This window comes from Asparagus officinalis, chromosome 2 (genome assembly GCF_001876935.1).
Source record: "Asparagus officinalis chromosome 2, Aspof.V1, whole genome shotgun sequence".
NCBI classification, from domain to species: Eukaryota; Viridiplantae; Streptophyta; class Magnoliopsida; order Asparagales; family Asparagaceae; genus Asparagus; species Asparagus officinalis.
This window is the reverse complement of record NC_033795.1, coordinates 1,724,319-1,745,239: the sequence shown is the minus strand read 5'-3', so window position 1 is coordinate 1,745,239 and position 20,921 is coordinate 1,724,319. Positions and strand designations below refer to the sequence as shown.

Below are 20,921 nucleotides of genomic sequence, written 5' to 3'. Positions count from 1 at the left end.
CGGCGCTAGTTTGAGTTAGGATTAGCAGCGAGAGATTGCCGAGCTACTGAGAACTAGCCGTTAAGATTTTCATAGCCTGGGTTTAATAGGGAGATTCTATTGAGAAGGCCGCGGAAAGTGTGGATCTCCTGGTGGGTTTTTTGAAGCTTTCGCAGAGATCTGCGGTCATGCTAGGATTTGCTGCTGCTGCCCACAAGTTTTGATGCGAATTATTTGATTTATCTGGACCAGTAAGCATGGCTACTTCTCCTTCTTCCTGCGGCGACACCCGCGTTCTTCTATCCGCTACCCTGCACCTCTCAATACCTTCTTCTTCCATTGGTCTCCTCAGCCTTCAACCTCCAATCCACCAGTGTCACAAACCCAATCGCCACCTTCTGACCCCCAGGCCTCTTTCTAATGCCTCCTACCTCCTTTAACTTCCACTTCCCCTCCCCCTCCTTGTCGCTCTCCCTACTCCTTCACTCCCGAATTACACCACCTCCGGCCGCCAAGTCCCTCCTCCGCGTTGCCTCTCCTCCTCCGTTCCACCGCCAACATCATTCACCTCCGCTTCTTTTCGAACCCTCCTCCTACTTCCTAAATTAACCCCTCCACCTTCTGCTAAGCCTTCCCACAACTCCTACCTTACTCCTCCACCTTCTCTAACCCTCCCCCAACTCCCACCTAATCCTCCACCTTCTGCTAACCCTCCCCCAACTCCTACCCTTAACTCCTTCCACCCAACTCAAGCGCTGACCCCCCTTCAGTTATCCCCACCTCCTCCTCTCTCCCTACATTTAGCCTCTCCAATCTCTCCTGCTTTATCTCCAACTCCCCGCCGCCGGCCTCTCCCCCTATAACCGTTCGCCCGCCCATCCAGACCCAAGACCACCTAAAAAGTCATCTCCACCACCTCCATTGGCTAACCCTCCAACCCCATCACCTCCATCGCCAATTTCCGGTTCCCCCCCTCCTTCTAAATCTCAAACGCCGCCTGCAACTCCTTCAAGCCCACCTCCAAAGGAATCGCCTCCATTGGTTCCTTCTCCTCCTTCCCCTCCCCCTAGCAATTCCTCTAGTGGCTCACCCCCTCTGGACCCGTCTCCACCTTCTCCTCCTTTACCCTCTCCCAACACTCCAACGGGTGACCCAACAAGTCCAATTAGCCCTAGCGGCAATGGAAACAAGTCGTCTAGTTTCAGCCCTAATGTCACTGCCGGAACTGGAGGTGGGGGTAATGGTGGAGGTCATGAGGTGAAGACTGGTGTTGTGGTGCCAATTGCTGTGGTAGCTAGTCTCTTGGTGCTTGGTTTAGTAGGATTAGCTGTGTGGTATTTCAAGAAGAAGAGAAGAAGGTCCGGTGGATATGCAGCTGGATTTGTCATGCCGTCACCATTTGCATCTTCACAAATATCAGGTAATGCCAATGGCCTTAATACCTTATTGTGCTTTAGCATCTTCACAAATCTTTAAAATTTATTGTCAAATGTCACTGAACATCAACTTGAATTGTGGCTGTTTGTTTTAACTTGTCAGAATCATCTCCAACAGCTCGTCTTGCATACCACAGCTCTGGGACCGGGAGCAATGGATTCATGGACTCACCTGACCCAGGCGTAGGAAATTCAAAGCAATGGTTTAGCTATGACGAACTTTACAAGATTACAAATGGGTTCTCGGATCAGAATCTTTTGGGCGAGGGTGGATTTGGTTGTGTGTATAAAGGATGCCTCCCGGATGGGAGGGAGGTTGCTGTCAAGCAACTTAAAGTTGGTGGTTCACAGGGGGAGCGTGAATTTAGAGCTGAAGTGGAGATAATTGGTCGTGTACACCATCGCCATTTGGTTTCCCTTGTAGGTTATTGTATAGCTGGCAACCAAAGAATACTTGTTTATGACTTTGTTCCTAATAATACACTTCACTATCATCTCCATGGTTAGTTGCAACCGTTTAGTTTCTTTCTAGGGTCTGTCCACTATTAGTCCCTTAAAATATTTCATATTTTGAAATTAGTGCCTAAAATGATAGAAATTGCTATTAGGTCCCCAAATTTGAAGTTAGTCTTCTAGATCCCCCAATTTTCATAAGTTATTGTAAATTAATCCCTCTAGTTACAACTTCTGCTCTTGATTGGAGGGACTAAGTTCAAGATAACTTAAGAATTGATGGACCTAATAGCAATTTCAGTGATTTAAGAGACAAATTTCAAAATACTTACGAACTAGGGGACCAAGTTGCAATCAATGCTTTGAGGGACTAATTTCAATATATGAAAGATTTAAGGGACTAATATCGAAACCCCCTTATTTCTGAATTGTGAAATTTGAAATTTTCACCTTTAAAATATCTATTGATAATCAATGAGTTATAATTTCATTTTCAGCCGAAGGAAGACCTGTTTTGGATTGGGCAACCAGAGTCAAGATTGCTGCTGGGGCAGCTCGAGGACTTGCATACCTCCATGAGGATTGTAAAAAACTATGACCTCTCTTTCAACTACTCACATTTTGGTTAATAACTGCATGATTAAGTTTATAGTTTGCATCTCTCTCTATTTGTTTATCAGGTCATCCAAGGATTATTCATAGAGATATAAAGTCCTCAAACATCTTATTAGATGCCAACTTCGAAGCGCAGGTTTTTTTTAAAAAATATAATAACTGAAAGCATTCTTGATTTTTACTTATGTCTTCCTTTGTTAACCCTGAAAGAAATATCTATATATTAGGTATCTGATTTTGGGCTTGCAAGGTTAGCTATGGATGCTGTGACACATGTCACTACACGAGTAATGGGGACATTTGGGTATGTGAACATTCAATGAAATGTCGAAGGATCATTTTCTTTTGAATTTTGGTGGCTGAAAAAAAAATCCTTTTTGTACAGATACTTGGCTCCAGAGTATGCTTCAAGTGGCAAGTTGACTGAGAAATCTGATGTTTATTCTTTTGGAGTTGTACTCTTGGAGCTAATTACTGGAAGAAAGCCTGTCGATACATCCCAACCTGTGGGAGATGAGAGCCTTGTTGAGTGGGTAAGCTCATTAGTACTTGTTCAGTAGTTGATGGTATAGGCCACTGTTCATAAAGACAAACATAAAAACTCTATAACAATCATCTGTTCAAGTTTCAGCAACTGATTGGATATCTATAGATATGCCCTCGACCATGATTGCTTGTCGGTATATCTAAGTGTATTGTGCCACGCCATGCTCTTGGAATAATTTGAGTTCTTCCTATCTATTTGCAAACTGCAAATATTGTGACCTGCATAGCAGCATAGCCATTTATGGTTACTAATGGCAGGATTCTTAAAATTCTATGTGACTGTCAAACTCGATTAAGCTGTGAATTTATATGGTAATTCATTGCTTAAATTTATTAGTAAAGATAATGTCCTGTTACTCCTGTAGCATGATAGCTCTTATTACCTAATGCTTCCCAACTTTTAGTTTAATGCTTGCCCTTTCCATATTGAAATACTTTTTCAGTGAAGGTGTTCAGCAGTTCAAGTAGTTCAGACCTGACATAGGGTTTTATAGAGTTAAAATATTTGAATTAAAGAGTAACCAATTTGGCATCTTTTTTTTTTATTTATCCCCCCCCCCTTTTTTTTCGGTTGTTTTTTTTTTGTGTTGTGTGTGTGTGGGGGGGTTTTTTTTTTTTTTTTTTTGGGGGGGGGGGGAGATCATCTTCACACAGAAGGATACAACATCAATTTACATGTGTACATTCTCACTGAGAGACTTGGCTTCTTCTAGGATGGTTTAGGAGCAAATTATTTCCATTCAAACACAATCACAGATCTCCCAAAGTGAGAATCCACATGGTTCAGGCATAAAGTTAGAGGGTATAATACAAAAAACTATGTGATTTTAAGCTTCTATGTTTGCCTATGCATCAAGTAGGCATAAAATGAATTGCCGAAACCAACAACTTGTTTATAACTTTGGTCAAGATGTCTAAATCGAGTGATTTTAAGCTTCTATTTTTGCCTATGCATCAAGTAGGCGTAAAATGGATTTTGCCGAAACCAACAATTAAAATCATAAACCTAAGCAACATGATACTTAGGATGAGCAGTTATAAGATGTCATTATTAGTAGTTGATGTAACACCTAGGACTAGGAAGCATAATTTCTTGTAACACGAAAATTTGTAAACAACCTTATTTGAGTCTCTGAACTCAAGTATATGATATGCCGAATTAGGCCAGCATTCTCTATTCGTTAGGTTCACTAAACCAAACCACCATCGAAACCAACACTAAAACATGCCACATAATTCTGTGTGTTTGGCAACTACAAAAAGAGACTAGCCTAGAACTAGTTTTCCTTTAACTAGGCCAAAGTAGGCCCGACTAAGAGTTGGTCCAAAAGAGAACTAGTTTAAGGGGTAAAATTAGAACTGAAGAAAACTAGTTTGACTTTGCTTTTGGGCCAAGGTTGTATCTACTAAAACTAGTTTTGTGAAGTTGCCAAACACACCAAAATCATTACACATGTTTAACTGCTGCTCAGTAACATGTTCAAGATTTTGTATGTAATGGAAAGTTAATGTATCACCTACATATATGAAAACACACAAAGTACCAGTACTGAACATTTTCTTTATTTATGTTGGCAGACCTTTGTTGCTAAATGAATCCTAACCCGAACCACTAAGTTACTTGATCAAATTCCTAACCAAAATTGATGGTTCTTTTGCTCTCTATAACTTACAATCTGAAATTACTTTTTCGCTAACTAACATTTCAGGCTCGACCACTGCTGACTCATGCACTTGAAACTGGAGACTTCAATGAGCTACCAGATCCGAGGCTTGAAAAGAACTACGATGAGAAAGAGATGTTTCGAATGATTGAAGCAGCAGCTGCTTGTGTTCGTCATTCCGCAGCAATGAGGCCTCGTATGGGGCTGGTAATTTTTCAGTTTTCACCTTAATTCTCATCTAAATTCACAAGATAAAAATGATTATGAATGCATTTTTGATCTCTATTCTTTGTTTTCTTAGGTGGCGAGAGCTCTAGACGGGTTATCTGACATTGATTTAAGCAATGGCATGAAACCGGGCAACAGTGAACTTTTTTCTGCACAATCTGCAGATATCGCGTTATTTCGTAGGATGGCTTTTGGAAGCCAAGAATATAGTAGCGACTTAAGTAATTTCAGCAACTTCAGCAGAACGAGTAGGCAGAGTCAGAGAGATGTATGATAAAAAAATTCAATCTTTTTTCTCCATTTCTTAAAGAATATAATTTGTGCTTGTGATGTTTTGCTCACTCATTCCACTACATTTTCTTTTTCTATAGAAAAGGAATAAAATTCTTTCATTTTTTTTTTGTGTCTGTTCGAACGGAGGTCGATTTGTTTGTGTATTTAACAATCGCGATCTTGTAAATTCTTCTTGAAAAAACTAAATTGAAGAAGTAAAGGTTTTAGAACGTCAGAGTTTTCCTCCCTGGTATTTGATATGTTTTCATAGGCAAAAACTTTGTTCTTTTCTTTGCTGTAATATGTGAAATTAGTGGAATCTTTAGTTCTATTTGTATTCTAATCTTCGGTTCACGTATATAATCAAAGCTTCAAACACAAGGATGTGATCGGGGTATTTTTGTTTTGCATATGGAATGTGTTTGTTAGGACTTACTAGAATATAAAAATATGGATTTGGATCCTCTCCACTACAAAAAAGTAGTGGAGAGACCACTACTTTTAATCTCAAGCGTTGATTATTTAGTAGACGGTTATGATACAATATAAATCTAACACTTATCATACCTCGTGTATTGCACTCATTCCTAATTTGTACTAAAAGAAAAAATCATAACCATCAACTAGATAATCAATGGCTGTGATTATGTAGTGGTCCCTCCACTATTTTTTTGTAGTGGAGAGGATCCGAATCCTAAAAATATAGCCCTTAGTTCTCACCGAAACTTTGAAATTTTTGAAAATTTGATGCGAGGATTAGAGACTTCAAGAGAAGGATCATTAATAAAACTTTACGTATGAAAAGTCACACACTTGCGTGATTAAGAGTGGTATACATGTAGAGAACAACAGCAAGTATAATATACCGTATAAACAAGATGTAGAATATATGTTTGAGCCAGATTAGGCTTAAATTTCTAAGAAACAAATTCCAAATTAGTTCACATGTTGTTCAAATTAATCAATTTTTTAATATTCCTAATATATATACTTTTCTCGGTTGTTTGGCTTAAGATAAAAAGACAGAATGGGTAAATAAATGTTAGTCATTTGTTTTGTGTGAATTGTCACTCATATTTCACGAATAGCCAGGCCATTTGATCACAATTAAGAACTCCGCGTTGATATATTTTTCATGTGTTATGCTAACAGTTACTTTTGTGAGCAAAACTTGTGTCAACTTAAGTGGATAGCAAAAAGTTGTCCACCAAACTTTTTAGCCACACATATTGTCTAGGGATACTTATATGATATGAAAATGTTTTTTATATTAATAAATGAGTGGTTAGAAAGTTTGGTGGGCATCAACTTAAGTTGATAGGAATCTTACTCTACTTTTGTTCATTTCTTTTTGTAAATATTACACCGAGAGGTCGTTTGTTACTTATGTCGAGAGTACGAGATGTTGGAGGAAAGCGAAAAAATTGTAGAAGGATTAAGTTGTACGCTCATATGGTTAAGAAAATAGAGAGAATTCATGACAAGTCAAAAAAAAATTTGTGAAGAAAATGATTATTTGATGAATTCCTGTATGTTTGCATGATTTGTAATGCACGCAAAGTTTGCCTCATCAGCTTATTTACCCTCCCAAATGCAAGTCAGAAATCCTCTAAGGGGCTGTTTGTTTCGAAAAAAAAAGGGAAATCAAAGAATAGGAAACCTATTTCTTATAATAATTGTTTTGAGGTTGTTTGGTTGGATTAAAAAAGAAGAAAACTATAGAATAAGAGATGAGATAAGATGAGATGAGTTGTCACCTTATTATTGGATGATGTGAGTGATTTTTTAAAAAAAACTTGTTTTGAGGTTGTTTGGTTGGTTAAAAAAAATAAGGAAATGAATTGGAGGTATATTATTAGATGATGTTTTGAGGTTGTTTGTATTTGGTTCATTTTTAAAAATAAGAAAATAGATGAGGTGAGATGAGTTGGAGATATATTATTGGATGATGTGACACATACTTAAGGAAATCAATTTCTTGTTTTTTTTTTGAGGAAATGGATGGAAATGAAGGTTTAATGAGATGAGATGAGTTGTCACAATATTATTGGATGATATGTGTGATTTTAAAAAATGAGATAAGATGAGATGTGATGAGTTGGATGATGTGACACATTTCTTGTGTTTGGTTTATTTTTAAATGTAAGAAATGAGATGAGTTGGAGGATAAAAATATTATTTTATTGGATATTGTGTGTGAGTTTTAGGGATGAAAATAGATAAAAATATTATTTTATTGGTTTCTTTGTACCGATTTTCTTTTCTTGGTTTTTAGGAAACTAACCAAACGGCCCCTAACAATTTTGTGAGGATGATACTGTTTGTAAGCCACGTGTCATTGAAGAAATTGCAGATAATTGTATGAAAAACTGAAAAAACAGTTACATTAAGCACAAATATATTCTATTTAAATACAAAATTATCGTCAATATAATTATTAAATATTGTTATGTCCTATTTTAAATATAGAATCAATTATCAATATAATCAACGTATCATTTTCCAATTTTATCACTTTTTTTTATAGATAAACAAGAAATTCTATATTTTCTCTTCAAAACTAACTTTTATTATTGACAAACAGCCTCGTTTTTTTCCTAACCAGAAAAAAAATAATAAAGAAAGAGAAGCAGCTCCTTTTGTTATTGACAATTTTGTGAGATTTATAATTTTTTTAAAAAAATTTCTTGGGTAAGGCTTTCCAAGTGAGCAACGAAGCTCCTTTCCAAGTGAGAAACGAACAGTCTCATACCTCCAATATGGGCCTAACTATGGGCCGATATTTTATCAAGACGAACATCTAGTGCGTCAAGTAGCCCAATAGGCATAATATGGGCTTTAACAGCACTCCCCGAAGGCGCCAACCCCCCTCTCTCTCTCTAGAAAGAGAAGCTAGGGTTCCAGTAATGGCGATCTCCTCTCCCTCTTCAAGCTGATACCAAAAAGCGTCGAAATTTCTTTAGGTAAAAAGGAGCCCTCTTTGAAATTCAAAAAGTCTTTTTCTCTCAAAAATTGATCTTTAATTTTGATTTCAAACCAATTCCTGTCATCAGTTGTAAACTAGGGAGTCTATGAGTGCACAAAGACAAAAAAATTTCTAGGTTTTTTTTTTTTTTTTTTGAGAATCCATGTGGTGGCGACGCGCATCACTTCTCCGTGCCCAATTAGTTGAGAGGACTTCATGTAAGCCCTCTTCTCTCCTCCATCGCTACTCGGATGCAGCTCACACGAAGGGAAAGGCCGCTCCTTTACAGGTATCTTATCATAAAGTTGCTTCCTTTTGTATTCAGTTTGATGACGACGTGCATTGGCTACTTATATTTGAGTCAAAGATGTGATCTTTTTTTTTTTTGCCTCATCTATACTGTATAATACCTTCATCTGTTTGTTCATTTTAATAGGAATTAAGATTTTGTATTTTCAAATTCAGCATTCCAGAATTTGTCATAAAATCGAATGATTATGTATCCTGGGCACATGATTAAGAGCGCGACTAATTTCGTGTATATGGGTTTTCAATTTGGAAATTAAAGTTTTAAATATGGACACAAACATCCTCATCTTGTGTAGTAGCCTAGCTCAACTCGTGATTGTAATCAGTGGCGGATCTACAACATTTTTGGTGGTGGATCAAAATATACACTAAATTTTTTTCTCAAATAATAGCAGGTGGGAAAAAAAATGAAGGAAGGGTTATTAAAGAGAAAAACAATCATTTTTAAACAATGATTTGACTTATATATATATAAGAAACAAAAATATTTATAGAAGGCCTTAAAGAGGTAGACAGAACAAAGGGATAAAATGAAAGGAAAAGAAGAAGAAGAAGAAGAAGAAGAAGAAGAAGAAGAAGAAGAAGAAGAAGAAGAAGAAGAAGAAGAAGAAGAAGAAGAAGAAGAAGAAGAAGAAGAAGAAGAAGAAGAAGAAGAATAGAGGGGAGGTAAAAGGAAAGAAGCCTAAAAGAGAAATTTTCGAATGCTGGATGGTTTGAACTCCAGACCTCTTACAAAATGTTACCAACTGCAATACCACTAGGCTATAGAGAACTTTTGTATGAGGTGGTTCAAGTGAACCACTTTGAACAAGGGTGGGTCCGCCACTGATTGTAATGTGTTTGTTGCCACTAACTTCAGTTAGACTCCCACTACTAGTTTGTGAGGGAATTATATATATTATATAGTATATATTATACTAATATATAATATATATATATATATATATATATAATATATATATATATATATATAATATATATATATATATATAGAGAGAGAGAGAGAGGAGAGAGAGAGAGAGAGAGAGCCAAAACATTCTGTCAACTTAAGTGGACGTCCACTAAGTTTCTCTATCCATTGATGATTACTTGATGAGCTACATTGTGCCGATGATCCGCTCCGTTAATAGGTCTTGATCTACATATTCTAAAACCCCCAACACAAAACCAAATTGCGTGTGCACTCGTTTGCGTTGACCTTCATCCCACTGCGTATCAATTTGTAACGGTTTCGGAGTGAAGTAGAACTTTTACATGGCTCGACGGTCAGGTCAAACCACACGATTCACACCAAAATTTAGGTGTGTTGTCGCGTTTTTAGAATATGTTAGAATCAAGTTTAACGGAGCGGATCATCACACATGGTAGCTTCAATGCAAGCTAATCATCAATGGATAAAGAAACTTAGTGGACGTCCACTTAATTGACAGAGAGTTTGCTCTCTCTCTCTCTCTATAAATATATATATATATATATAATATATATATATATATTTGGCATGTTTCATTTTTTTAATTTTTGATGTGGGATTTTCCCTCTTTTTGCAGGAGAGAAGAATGAGGGATAGGGTTCGAATATGGGCCAAGGGAGGCGATGGAGGAACTGGGTGTTGGAGTTATCGACGTACTCGAACCGATCGATATGGGAAACCTGATGGTGAGAAAGCTGAATTTTATTTTATTTTTACTGGATGTTTTTGACTAAATCAAGTGTTCTTGTTGGATTTTGAAAATGAGATGATTTTATCTGCATTTGACCCCATTATATTGCATATTCAACTTACACCACTTATCATAAGTCTGAAAGATCTTTGCTTCTGTAATTAGATACTAATTGATGCCTCTCATTTGAAAGTGTTGTTGGTTTCTAAGTCGTTATTCGTTTGTGGTTTATATAGGTGGTAATGGTGGAAGAGGAGGTGATGTCATTCTGGAATGCTCTTCAGCTATTTGGGACTTTAGTAATCTGCAACATCATTTGGTTCGTTTGCTCAAAATATTCATTTGAAACGTTCTTTTCTTCCTTCTATGTTCTTAGTGACATTTGCCTTTATAAAATTCTAGATAATAAGAGTCCAATTCGTTTTGTCAAATCTTTTAGTTTCATTTGTCATAAGTCTCGAGCACTTATTTGGTTACAATATCCTTTTTCTAATTTGCAGAATGCAAAGAGAGGGGGGAATGGAGTATCAAAGAACAAAATTGGCAGTCGTGGATCTGACAAGGTTATAATTCGTAAGAACTTCTAGGGTTTGTACATTTGTAAGAGCTGTTCCTTAAAATATCTCTGACTGTGTTATTCATGAATTAATCTTAATTCAACAGGTTGTGCAAGTGCCAGTTGGCACTGTAATTCACCTAGTTAGCGGTGAAGCACCTTCATTTGTTGAGAACATTTCAGTTAAATCTTTACAGCCCTGGGAAATACCAGAAACCGATGAAGCTGGCAAATCTAGATCTTTTCAGCCGAGTAATAGTAGTGTCTTGGATAAAGGTTATGGCAGAAATTCAGGTGGTTCTCATCGTAAAGCTTTTGAAACCCCCAGAGAGAAAGCAGACCTTAAACGCTCTCATTCTCATTTTGAATCAGACAGTAGAATGTTGAGAGTTGAAGAATACGGTGATGATGAAATTGAAATAGAATTTGAACAAACCCCCAAAGAAAAAGCAAGCCGTAAACACTCACTTTCTCCTTACGAATCAGACAGTGGAACGATGAAAGTTGAAGAATATGGTGAAGATGAAATTGATATAGAATTTGAAGGGAAGAGTAATAGTAGCGTCTTGGATAAAGAAACTACTGGTGATTCATCTTTAGCACAATATAAAGGTAAAGCTGAAACCTCCGAAAGAAAACCAAAAGTTAAGCGCTCTATTAAATATTATGAATCAGATGGTAGAAGGATGAAGGTTGAAGAATATGAAATAGGATTTGATGATGAAAGTGGTGAGGGAGATGATGAAGAGTACTCAGAAGAATATGAGGAAGAAGAAGTGGAGGAGGAAGTGGAGTGTTCAGTTGCAGAACTAACTAAGCCAGGGCAAAGATTAGTAGTTGCCCGAGGAGGAGAAGGTGGTCTCGGCAATGTTGCTGTTAGAAAAAACCCAAAAAATATCAAACCTCACAGAATTGACCAACACAATGATGACTCCACCGATAACGAGCTTGAGGATGATGAGAATAATTCCTCACTTACCGCCGGTATACCTGGCTCTGAGTCTATTCTCATACTAGAACTCAAGAGTATTGCTGATGTGGGTCTCGTTGGAATGCCTAATGCCGGTAAAAGCACACTTTTAGGGGCAATCTCTAGGGCTAAACCTACCGTTGGTCACTATGCTTTCACTACATTAAGACCCAACATAGGAAATTTGAACTATGATGATTTTTTCTCTGTCTCAGTTGCTGATATCCCCGGGCTAATAAAAGGGGCACATGAAAACCGAGGTCTAGGGCATGCTTTTTTACGCCACATTGAGCGTACTAAAGTCTTGGCTTATGTTGTAGATTTGGCGGCGACTTTGAATGGTGGAAAGGGGATTCCGCCATGGGAGCAACTGAGGGATTTGGTTATGGAGCTCGAGTATCATCAAGAGGGGTTGTCAAAGCGTCGGTCATTGATAGTTGCTAATAAAATCGATGAAGAGGGTGCGGAGGATGTTTATGAAGAATTAAAGAGGAGGGTGAAAGGTGTTCCTATATTTCCAGTTTGTGCCGTGTTGGAAGAGGGAGTACCAGAATTGAAAGATGGGCTTAGAAGGCTAATGGATGGAAGTGAGTCACAGTTTCTTGATATTGATAGGATTATGGTTGATTAAATTTTTTTTTCCCGAGAGTATCCAAACTTTCCATGAAGCACTTGGATGGTGAGGATCAAGTGCTTGGACAACTTTGTATTCATTAATCGAGTAATAATTATAATAAACAAATGGAATGAGAGCTGATCGTCTTGATGGTTGGAGTTACACTGAGCCTGGGTGAAGACGAGGAAAGGGAGCACTTGATGAATAGCTGCTGAATCTTTCCGAGATGAGGAGGAAATTTTCTTCAAATATTGACATCATTACTCAATCCTCAAAACTTTGTGTGTATTTTTTTTTCATAAAACGAAATGAATCAGGGTCCAATCCTGGTCACTTTTTGATCTCATTGTTTCTTCTTATTTAGAACACAGTTTTGATAGACGGTAGGAATGTAATTTGTTTTAGCATATGTAAATATATGTGGGTTGATTGTACAAATTAACTGTCTATATTGGGTTCATCCTTGGGAAATCAATCAGATGAAATAGGGTTGGAGGTGGTTTTTGTAATCTTTAAATGCAAAATAATTCATCACTACCTTCATCCATGTTTATTAGCTCATAACATAGTTAATTGTGTGCAAGCAAGTTGCAACTAATTGCCAGGAACCTATTCACATTGGCGCAAAATAAGTCAAGAAACTGGCAGCAATAACCGCCGATCAAGAACTCAATCTGCATCATGCATTCCAAAGAGAAGCTCCGAACCACAAGTGTTTCTGATAACAGTACAATGTAAACAGTATGATTTCTAAAATCTAACTCAATGTACCTTTTCTGGATCAGGCGTTGTCTCAGTACATCCATCACCCAATACAATGTATAATCAGAAAAACAAAGTTTATAATTCCCTTTCATAATATCGATAACTTAGACCTCCCGAAAAAGATCCCCTCATTCGTGGCCAATGCATACTAAAAGGGGAGGAATTTACTTTTACAAAGAGGACTGAACGAATAACCTTTTGCCTCCCGATATATCTTGAGTACCTTGTTCCTGTGTATGCAATTGCTGTTTCTTAAAGTAAGGATCGAAACTTCTCTCTGATCTCTGATAAATGTCAATTAAGTATGAATTTTCCAAATGCCAAGCCCATAGCCCAAACGAATGAGAACAAGCTCAAAGAGCATGTGCACAATGCTAGTTAGCCTCACTTTTGAACCAGGTATCTCAGACCAGTTCACAGAAACCTCAATCATTGGGATTTTTAGATGTTTGCATAAATAGACAATCTCAACATCAAAACACCACCTGCAGTGAGAGAGATATTGAGAAAGATAAATTATTTGTAGAATGTTGAGTATACTATGCAAAATAAGTGTGAAAATACCAATTGATGACATTAGTATAAATCAGAAATATATTCTTTATTGGTTTGATCTTATCGAAATCTAATGGTAATATCACTGTGACCATATCACTTAGGCTGTGTTTACCAACCGGAAAGTAAATAGAAATAAAGAGTTAAGAGAAAGTACTTCCTCTACCGTTCGCACATCTTGTTTGGATAATAGAAAGTGAAAAGTTGAAAGTTGAGGAGCCTGTAGACATGGCATCTATTTTTTTAATTTGTTTGGTCACATGGAAAATGGATAGGAGAAAGTGGATATTCGATAAAGAAAGGCATGGAGAGAGAATCAAAAGTTCTGCCACTTGCCATATTGCCCAAAGAAAGATGAGAAAATCACTAGGAAAAGCACCTATGCTAGAGCGAAGATCAAATTGCATACCTCTTCAATCTGATGTTTGTGAAAAGCTTGCAGGCAGCAGCCCTCGTAAACATCTTAAAGCCACACTGCAATAATGCAACAATACAAAATAAAATTTTTTACGCGTATAGAAAATAACTTTCTGCTTTTTTAAGAAAGTGCTCAGCTTGTTCACCCCGAGATTTTAACTCCTTCCAAGTTGTGGATGGCACGACCCCCAGAGCTTCCAGGACATCGATGGAGAGGTTATTGTGACATGTTTGCAGGATGAACTCCTCTGTAATAGGATCTCTGCAATTCATCGCCATGTTACGGAAACGCTTGACAAAATTGTCGACTGACTCTCCGTCTTTTTGCTTCTCATCCAAAAGAGTTCCGATTGACACTTCGGTGTCATCATCGAAGAAGTTGCTGAGGAACAAACTTTCCATGTCATCCCAGCAATTGATGCTCCCTGGCTTGAGCCGTCGGTACCAATCGAAGGCGGGCCCACGAAGGGTGCCAACGAATGACCGGATCATTAAGGCCTCGTTTCCAGAGATTATGCCCAAATGAGACTTGAAATAAATCAAGTGTTGAATCGGCGAACTCTTCCCTTCAAACGGTGTGAAGTTAATCAGATTGAATTTGGTCGGGTATGGTATTGAATCCCATTCCCTCGGATAAGGACATGGAATATCCGTCTTCTTAACTTCTTGAGCCGTCATCAAAGCATTGATTTTGTCTTTAAGTTTTTGCATTTTCCCGTCATCGTCTTCATTTCTTTCTGAATGATGTTGAGTAAAGATAATTGGACCACCCCCAATGAGAGGTGCTATTGAACCACCCCCAATATCGTTATTGGGAGCAGGTATCTCAGACCAGTTCACAGAAACCTCAATCATTGGGATTTTTAGATGTTTGCATAAATAGACAATCTCAACATCAAAACACCACCTGCAGTGAGAGAGATATTGAGAAAGATAAATTATTTGTAGAATGTTGAGTATACTATGCAAAATAAGTGTGAAAATACCAATTGATGACATTAGTATAAATCAGAAATATATTCTTTATTGGTTTGATCTTATCGAAATCTAATGGTAATATCACTGTGACCATATCACTTAGGCTGTGTTTACCAACCGGAAAGTAAATAGAAATAAAGAGTTAAGAGAAAGTACTTCCTCTACCGTTCGCACATCTTGTTTGGATAATAGAAAGTGAAAAGTTGAAAGTTGAGGAGCCTGTAGACATGGCATCTATTTTTTTAATTTGTTTGGTCACATGGAAAATGGATAGGAGAAAGTGGATATTCGATAAAGAAAGGCATGGAGAGAGAATCAAAAGTTCTGCCACTTGCCATATTGCCCAAAGAAAGATGAGAAAATCACTAGGAAAAGCACCTATGCTAGAGCGAAGATCAAATTGCATACCTCTTCAATCTGATGTTTGTGAAAAGCTTGCAGGCAGCAGCCCTCGTAAACATCTTAAAGCCACACTGCAATAATGCAACAATACAAAATAAAATTTTTTACGCGTATAGAAAATAACTTTCTGCTTTATGTTAATAAATATCGCAATTGAAAGTCAGAACAATCATCACCATGAAATGAAGAGAGTCAATCTGTATCACAGAGGCCTACCTGTGTATCACGAATTCCTGGACCAGCAGCCATTAGAACAACAAGATGGAAACCCTTCATAAGAAAATTACGGTACCACTTCCGCTGGAACAATACATGAATGTCTGTTAATTTAAAGGAAAGAATACTGGGGGAAAAAACCAAGAAACCGTGAACTGTTAAAACCAAATAATCAGCAAATATACCGTTGCAAGAGCCTCTTTTTCAAGATGAGCACGGGAACCAAATACAGCAATTTCCATATCAGATAGCTTATGTCTTGAGTCAATTGGTGTTGTAGCCTGTGAACTAAGTTTCTCTTTCTTCTGTGCTAGCGCATGTATCTGATGGTAGTGGGGAAGGAGGCATATCAAAATTATCATAATGCTCAAAGAAGAAAAGCACAGCCAATATTCTTGGTGGAAATGAACTCGGAATTAATTTATGGAGTTTGTACCCCTGGAACTGGCTACTTGGTAAAAACAAGGGCTACTGTCTTCAGTAAAAATACTAAAAAAGTAATTAAGAAAAAAAGAGACTTTGTTGATACATCTGAATTTTTCTGCATAAGTTGCTGAGACGAACCTGGCTTTCAAGCTTTTCTAGGTCAGTCACCTTAGTTGCCCCATCAGCATCAAGCATCAAAAGGAGTTCACCACGCGAATGAAGCATTCCCTGTTTAACAATGCTTTCACAAAATTTAGAAGCATTGGTCAATCAGTAATACTTAAAAACATTATCTACATATTCATAATAACTCAAGAAACATATAGACTCAGCAATATTGTCAACTTTGTTCGAAAAACATATGGAGGGCAAAGAGCATCTTACTTTTCTTATAGCTTCTCCTTTTCCATGATTTCTTTCCAGTAGGATGATTCTTACATTATCAATCTTGTACTTCCTAACAAAGTTGAATGCTACTTTTGATGTTCTATCCTTACTGCCATCATCAACTATCAACACCTGTATTAGGGACATAATAGATGTAACATATCTACAGTTTTATGTGGTGTGTGTGTGTGCACGCGGCGCGGCATACACGCTTTGCATATTTGTTTTGTGAATGCAAACTAGATGTGTCATATACAAATATCAATAGTTCAGATCTGTACCAATAATTATTTTCTCATGTCAATGTGAGACTACTGTGAGAGTATGGCTCACACAATGTTCAATAACTACTTCAGGTATGTAAAAATGTTGGGAGTTACACAAAATCATACCTCATAAGTAAAGGTCTTGTCAGCAGCTGAGCGTTCCTGGAGATAGCTGCAAAAAAAATTCGTTCTTAAGAATCATAGGATTATACATATCATCCCAGCCTAATTATGATTAAGTATACACCATAAACATAGAAAGCGCTTGCTACATAAGTTAATGCACGTGCATTGTTCATATATGATTCTTTTAGCTAACAAGAGTATTCAAATCTAGTTGAGCACCCATCCTAATTTTGGGGCATACCCCCCCCCCACACACAAAAAAAAAAAAACAGAAAAAACCAAAAAAACGGCTACAAATCAAACCATTAGCAGGAGGAATCCATAGGGATGTCCTTATAGTGGATGTTGAGAATTTAATGCAAGACCCGTTTGTTAGAGTTATGACTTTGCCAGTTCACCAATCCACTTTGAGAATGATTCATATATGACAATGATCTACCTGTGTGCTATGGTTTCACTAACTGTACATATTTATGGGTGCAACCAAAAAAAGATCACGACGTTTGCTAAGGCTAAAATACTAAAAGGAGGCATTACTCACTTGTCAGAGTAATCATTTCTGCTATTTCACATTGAAGGGATTTAATGTTAAGGATCCACTTGTAAAGGGCGGTAGTTTTTGCAGGCAGTTTTTCCTTAGGAATATGAAGTGGAAAAGAACACAACGGGAATCAACAAAACCAATACTCACGACCTGTTTTCTTTCCATTAATAAATTCTTCACCCTATATTCTCCTGACAGTAACCATCGAGTTCCATAGCTGATTTTTTTTAATTATTAAAGTTGTATTGACACAAGCAGTCAGCTACAGAGCTGGAACAAGTAACTCTAACCTATAATAGGTTTGGAAAGGAAAGATCACGCTGTCAGAAGAACTGATCACAGCAATATTTAGATTCCAGATATTGAGGTGCTAACCACTCTAGCAGCCTCTCTTGCCAGTAGTGCGTTTATATATTCGGTATATTGAGAAGAAAAATCTGAGAGTACCTAATGGCACTCCTTCGAATGAAGTATCCAGGCAGGATTTCAAAGATAATATACTAACTTTTATGTGATATTTGGAAGATGGCAAAAATTCCAGTTTGCAGGCACTAAATACTAAATAGTATGCACTGCCACGATATCAGTAAATATTACCAAGTAAAGGTGGTTAACAGGCTTACATGCTATTTATATAATAGGAGTTTTAGCAGCGAGTATGCGAATAAGGCCGAAACTATTTACAGGGAAAATTACATAACAGTAATCAACTAAAGAAGTCACTTTGCAACTTACTTCAATGCCTCTTCCAGAGCTTCAGGAAGCCTAAGCTCTTCATTATATGCGGGGATAACCAAAGATAAATACTTCTCCGCAGGATCAAATATAGTAGGGCATGGAACCTGGAAATTTGTTTCGAACATATCAATCAAGTTAGTAAAAGAAAAAAAAGCAAGAGACATAGCTACTAACAGAACGAAAGGCGATTTGCCAATATCTCCTTACTGCAGATGGAACGCCCACGGCCATTTCAGGAAAACTACACAAATTTTACCCGAATATAACCCTAATCTCATTTAACCCAATCCCATATTTTAAAAAAAAAAATCATCTTTTTAGTTCCTATAACGTTTTCAGTCTGCATTGTATACTACTTTTCAAAATACCTTCTTCAACGAGTCGGGATCCTCAAAGAATGCATCGGACGCGTCTAATCTCTCAAGCCTGCAACCAAGGAAAAAAAAAGTCGGAAAATTTAGCGTCAAGAAGAGATCTAGCGCTTTAGATTCGAGTTCAGTGGGTGGCCGTGATTACGAGTGCTTGCATCCAATCTTTCTAACAAATTCAAGAAAGAATGCAGCAACGCCGAGCACCAAAATCAGCGCCTGAAAAATTATTCAATTCCAATAATAGTAATTAGTAACAAACACGATGAGAAGCTAACAATAGAAACTGTTAGGGTTTAGGGGATCGAAAACCGATTACGAACGAGAGAGGAAATCGCGAGAGAGACGGAGAGAGGGGAAGTTAGGGTTCCGTTGTTGGGATCGTCGGCGGAGAGCAGAAGAGGAGGGCATTGCCAACTCATTTTCTTCTTCCCCCGATCACAGGAAAGCGGAAGCTGCTTTCTGATGGCGATGTTGGCCCGACTTCTAGATGGGCCTTCTTCACTAAACTTAGTGGGCTTCCAACGTAATTTGGGGCCATTCACTCGATTTAATAATGGGCCTCTGACAAAAAAATGTTTTTTTTTCTGCTAGAAACAACGATAATTATACACAGAAACCTCTTTTTATTTTTAATTTATTTATAAACCATCTTTAAAGAAGTTAGTTTGTGTTGCAATCAGCTACCTCCTGGTCAAAATTTTCACTTAAAACCTAAAATTACCCCATTAAAAACATGCATTCAATGTAGATGACTCAATTTTTGAGTACTTAGGTCTTATTAGTATACGACTCGCGTAAACTTAAATTTTTAAAGCTTATTTTCGGGTTTCTAGTGAAAATTTGACTATGAGGTGACTGCTTGTAACAAAAACCAACCTTAAAGGTGGTTTATGTATAAATTGAAGATAAAAGATGGTTTTTGTATGATTATCATATTGTTAATATGGTTTCTAGAAAGAAATCCTTTAAAAAAATTGTGATGCAACTTAAAAAGGGTTTGAAGACATATATTACTTGTAATAAGGTAGTGATAAGTTATAGCTAGACTATACTTTTCAAGACTGTAGAGGGCTTGATAACTCACTAATTTTGACTGCAATCAAAGTGGAAGAATCCCACGCGCTCGTCAATTTTGATCGCAGTCGAAGTAGGAAAATGTTGCATCTTTGTGAGTGTTAGTATAGAAATAATTGAGCTTTGCTACAGGGACTAAAAATATGGGACCAATAGGAGGGACAAGTGAGGTGTCCCCCTTCCTATTGGATAATGAGTTGATCATCATTAATGATAGCCAACTCATTATCCAGTAGGAGGGGGACACCTCACTTGTCCCCTCTATTGATCCCATATTTTGGGTCCTTAAAGATTTTTTCCAAATAATTTAACTAACATAGAATTTAGTTATAATTATTTGTTATATTTTTAATATTTAAGGAACCTAATTTAAATTGTCTACATTGGGAGAAGAGAAACAATAGAAATAGGAAGAGTAACATATTGTACATTGGGAATGAAAAATGCGAGCGTTCGACTTATCTTGCAACTACAAAACACGTAATTACGATTTCCGTAAAAACCAGTGATTCCTCGACACAATTTATAAAACAGATTATACATTTATGTGTCATGCAGTACGAACGAGCGTCACAAGCCTTCGTAAATATCTTGGGTTCGTATGCAAGTGCTGTTGGAGTTGTAACTTAAAACTTGAGTTTGGAGTGGGAAATTTTAGTTCCACATTGGATAGGAGATGGGAAGGAAAGGTGTTTATAAGTCTTTCCCTTCTCTCCTATGTCTAAAAGTAAATAAAGGTTATGCTCCACACCACGCGCGCGCGCCGGCCGGGTTGGGCTCGGGTCGGGTACACGACCTGCGGACACGAATGCAGCTCCGGATTAAAAGATTTATTTTGTAACGGCTAAGATTTATTAACGTGATTAAAAACGCGATAAATATTTTGCGAATTTATTTGGTAACGAAAATATTTTGATTTTGTAACGGCTAAGATTTATTAACGTGATTAAATATGTATTAACTGCGGGTTTATGAATAACGACTATTTTAACCCTATAAAAGGACCTAAACCCGAAGAGTTTTACACAGTGAAAGAAAAAACAGAACATTTTCTCTCCTCTGCTCTATTCTTCATTTTCGTGTTCTTGCTGTTAAATCGTTGTTGGTTCCCTGAAAGTCACGAAGAATTCACAAAGCCTTCTTGAAGCTCGTGCCGACGAGAAGGAGGTCGCCTGACCGAGGGTCGTTGTATCTCCGAGAACTTTTGTCGCGTTGCCCTGTACGAGAGGGGGCAATTAGATTCTTGGGACAGTGCTTGCACGCCTCGACCATCAGGCCGTATTTCTAACTTTTATTAATTTTATATCTATTTTTAATCATTATCTAATTCTGTTAAAACTGCATTTTGTGCTAATTACACTCTAAACAGCTTATATTCCCAACAA

At 37.4% G+C, this 20,921-nt stretch overlaps 3 protein-coding genes across 4 annotated transcripts in view; 2 read left to right on the top strand and 1 right to left on the bottom strand.

Annotated features, from left to right (window-relative positions):
• Window positions 1-5,424, top strand: part of LOC109829861 (proline-rich receptor-like protein kinase PERK9) — a 6,671-nt gene extending 1,247 nt beyond the window's left edge. Inside the window, exons 3-10 of the mRNA XM_020396927.1 lie at window positions 883-1,399; window positions 1,519-1,917; window positions 2,366-2,452; window positions 2,549-2,619; window positions 2,711-2,787; window positions 2,869-3,016; window positions 4,739-4,900; window positions 4,995-5,424. Coding sequence (XP_020252516.1) covers window positions 883-1,399; window positions 1,519-1,917; window positions 2,366-2,452; window positions 2,549-2,619; window positions 2,711-2,787; window positions 2,869-3,016; window positions 4,739-4,900; window positions 4,995-5,195 — 1,662 coding nt within the window. The 3' untranslated portion in view covers window positions 5,196-5,424. The remainder of the gene's footprint in view (window positions 1-882; window positions 1,400-1,518; window positions 1,918-2,365; window positions 2,453-2,548; window positions 2,620-2,710; window positions 2,788-2,868; window positions 3,017-4,738; window positions 4,901-4,994) is intronic.
• LOC109829860 (probable GTP-binding protein OBGM, mitochondrial) lies at window positions 8,078-12,617 on the top strand. Of its 2 annotated transcripts, none has more exons than XM_020396925.1 (6): window positions 8,078-8,157; window positions 8,248-8,448; window positions 10,016-10,124; window positions 10,366-10,448; window positions 10,630-10,692; window positions 10,793-12,617. In XM_020396925.1, exons 2-6 carry the CDS (start codon window positions 8,323-8,325, stop codon window positions 12,284-12,286), a joined length of 1,875 nt encoding a protein of 624 aa, XP_020252514.1. In that variant the 5' UTR covers window positions 8,078-8,157; window positions 8,248-8,322; the 3' UTR covers window positions 12,287-12,617. The 2 variants fall into 2 exon arrangements, with proteins under 2 accessions (XP_020252514.1, XP_020252515.1); XM_020396926.1 differs by having other exon boundaries at window positions 8,091-8,157; window positions 8,318-8,448.
• LOC109829859 (dolichyl-phosphate beta-glucosyltransferase-like) lies at window positions 12,936-18,924 on the bottom strand. The gene is made up of 11 exons (XM_020396924.1): window positions 18,783-18,924; window positions 18,608-18,678; window positions 18,460-18,517; window positions 18,089-18,195; window positions 16,810-16,855; window positions 16,415-16,549; window positions 16,169-16,258; window positions 15,790-15,927; window positions 15,605-15,688; window positions 15,395-15,459; window positions 12,936-13,521 (listed from the first exon to the last, which is right to left on the bottom strand). The coding sequence occupies exons 1-11, from the start codon at window positions 18,879-18,881 to the stop codon at window positions 13,335-13,337; spliced, it is 1,080 nt and encodes a 359-aa protein (XP_020252513.1). The 5' UTR covers window positions 18,882-18,924; the 3' UTR covers window positions 12,936-13,334.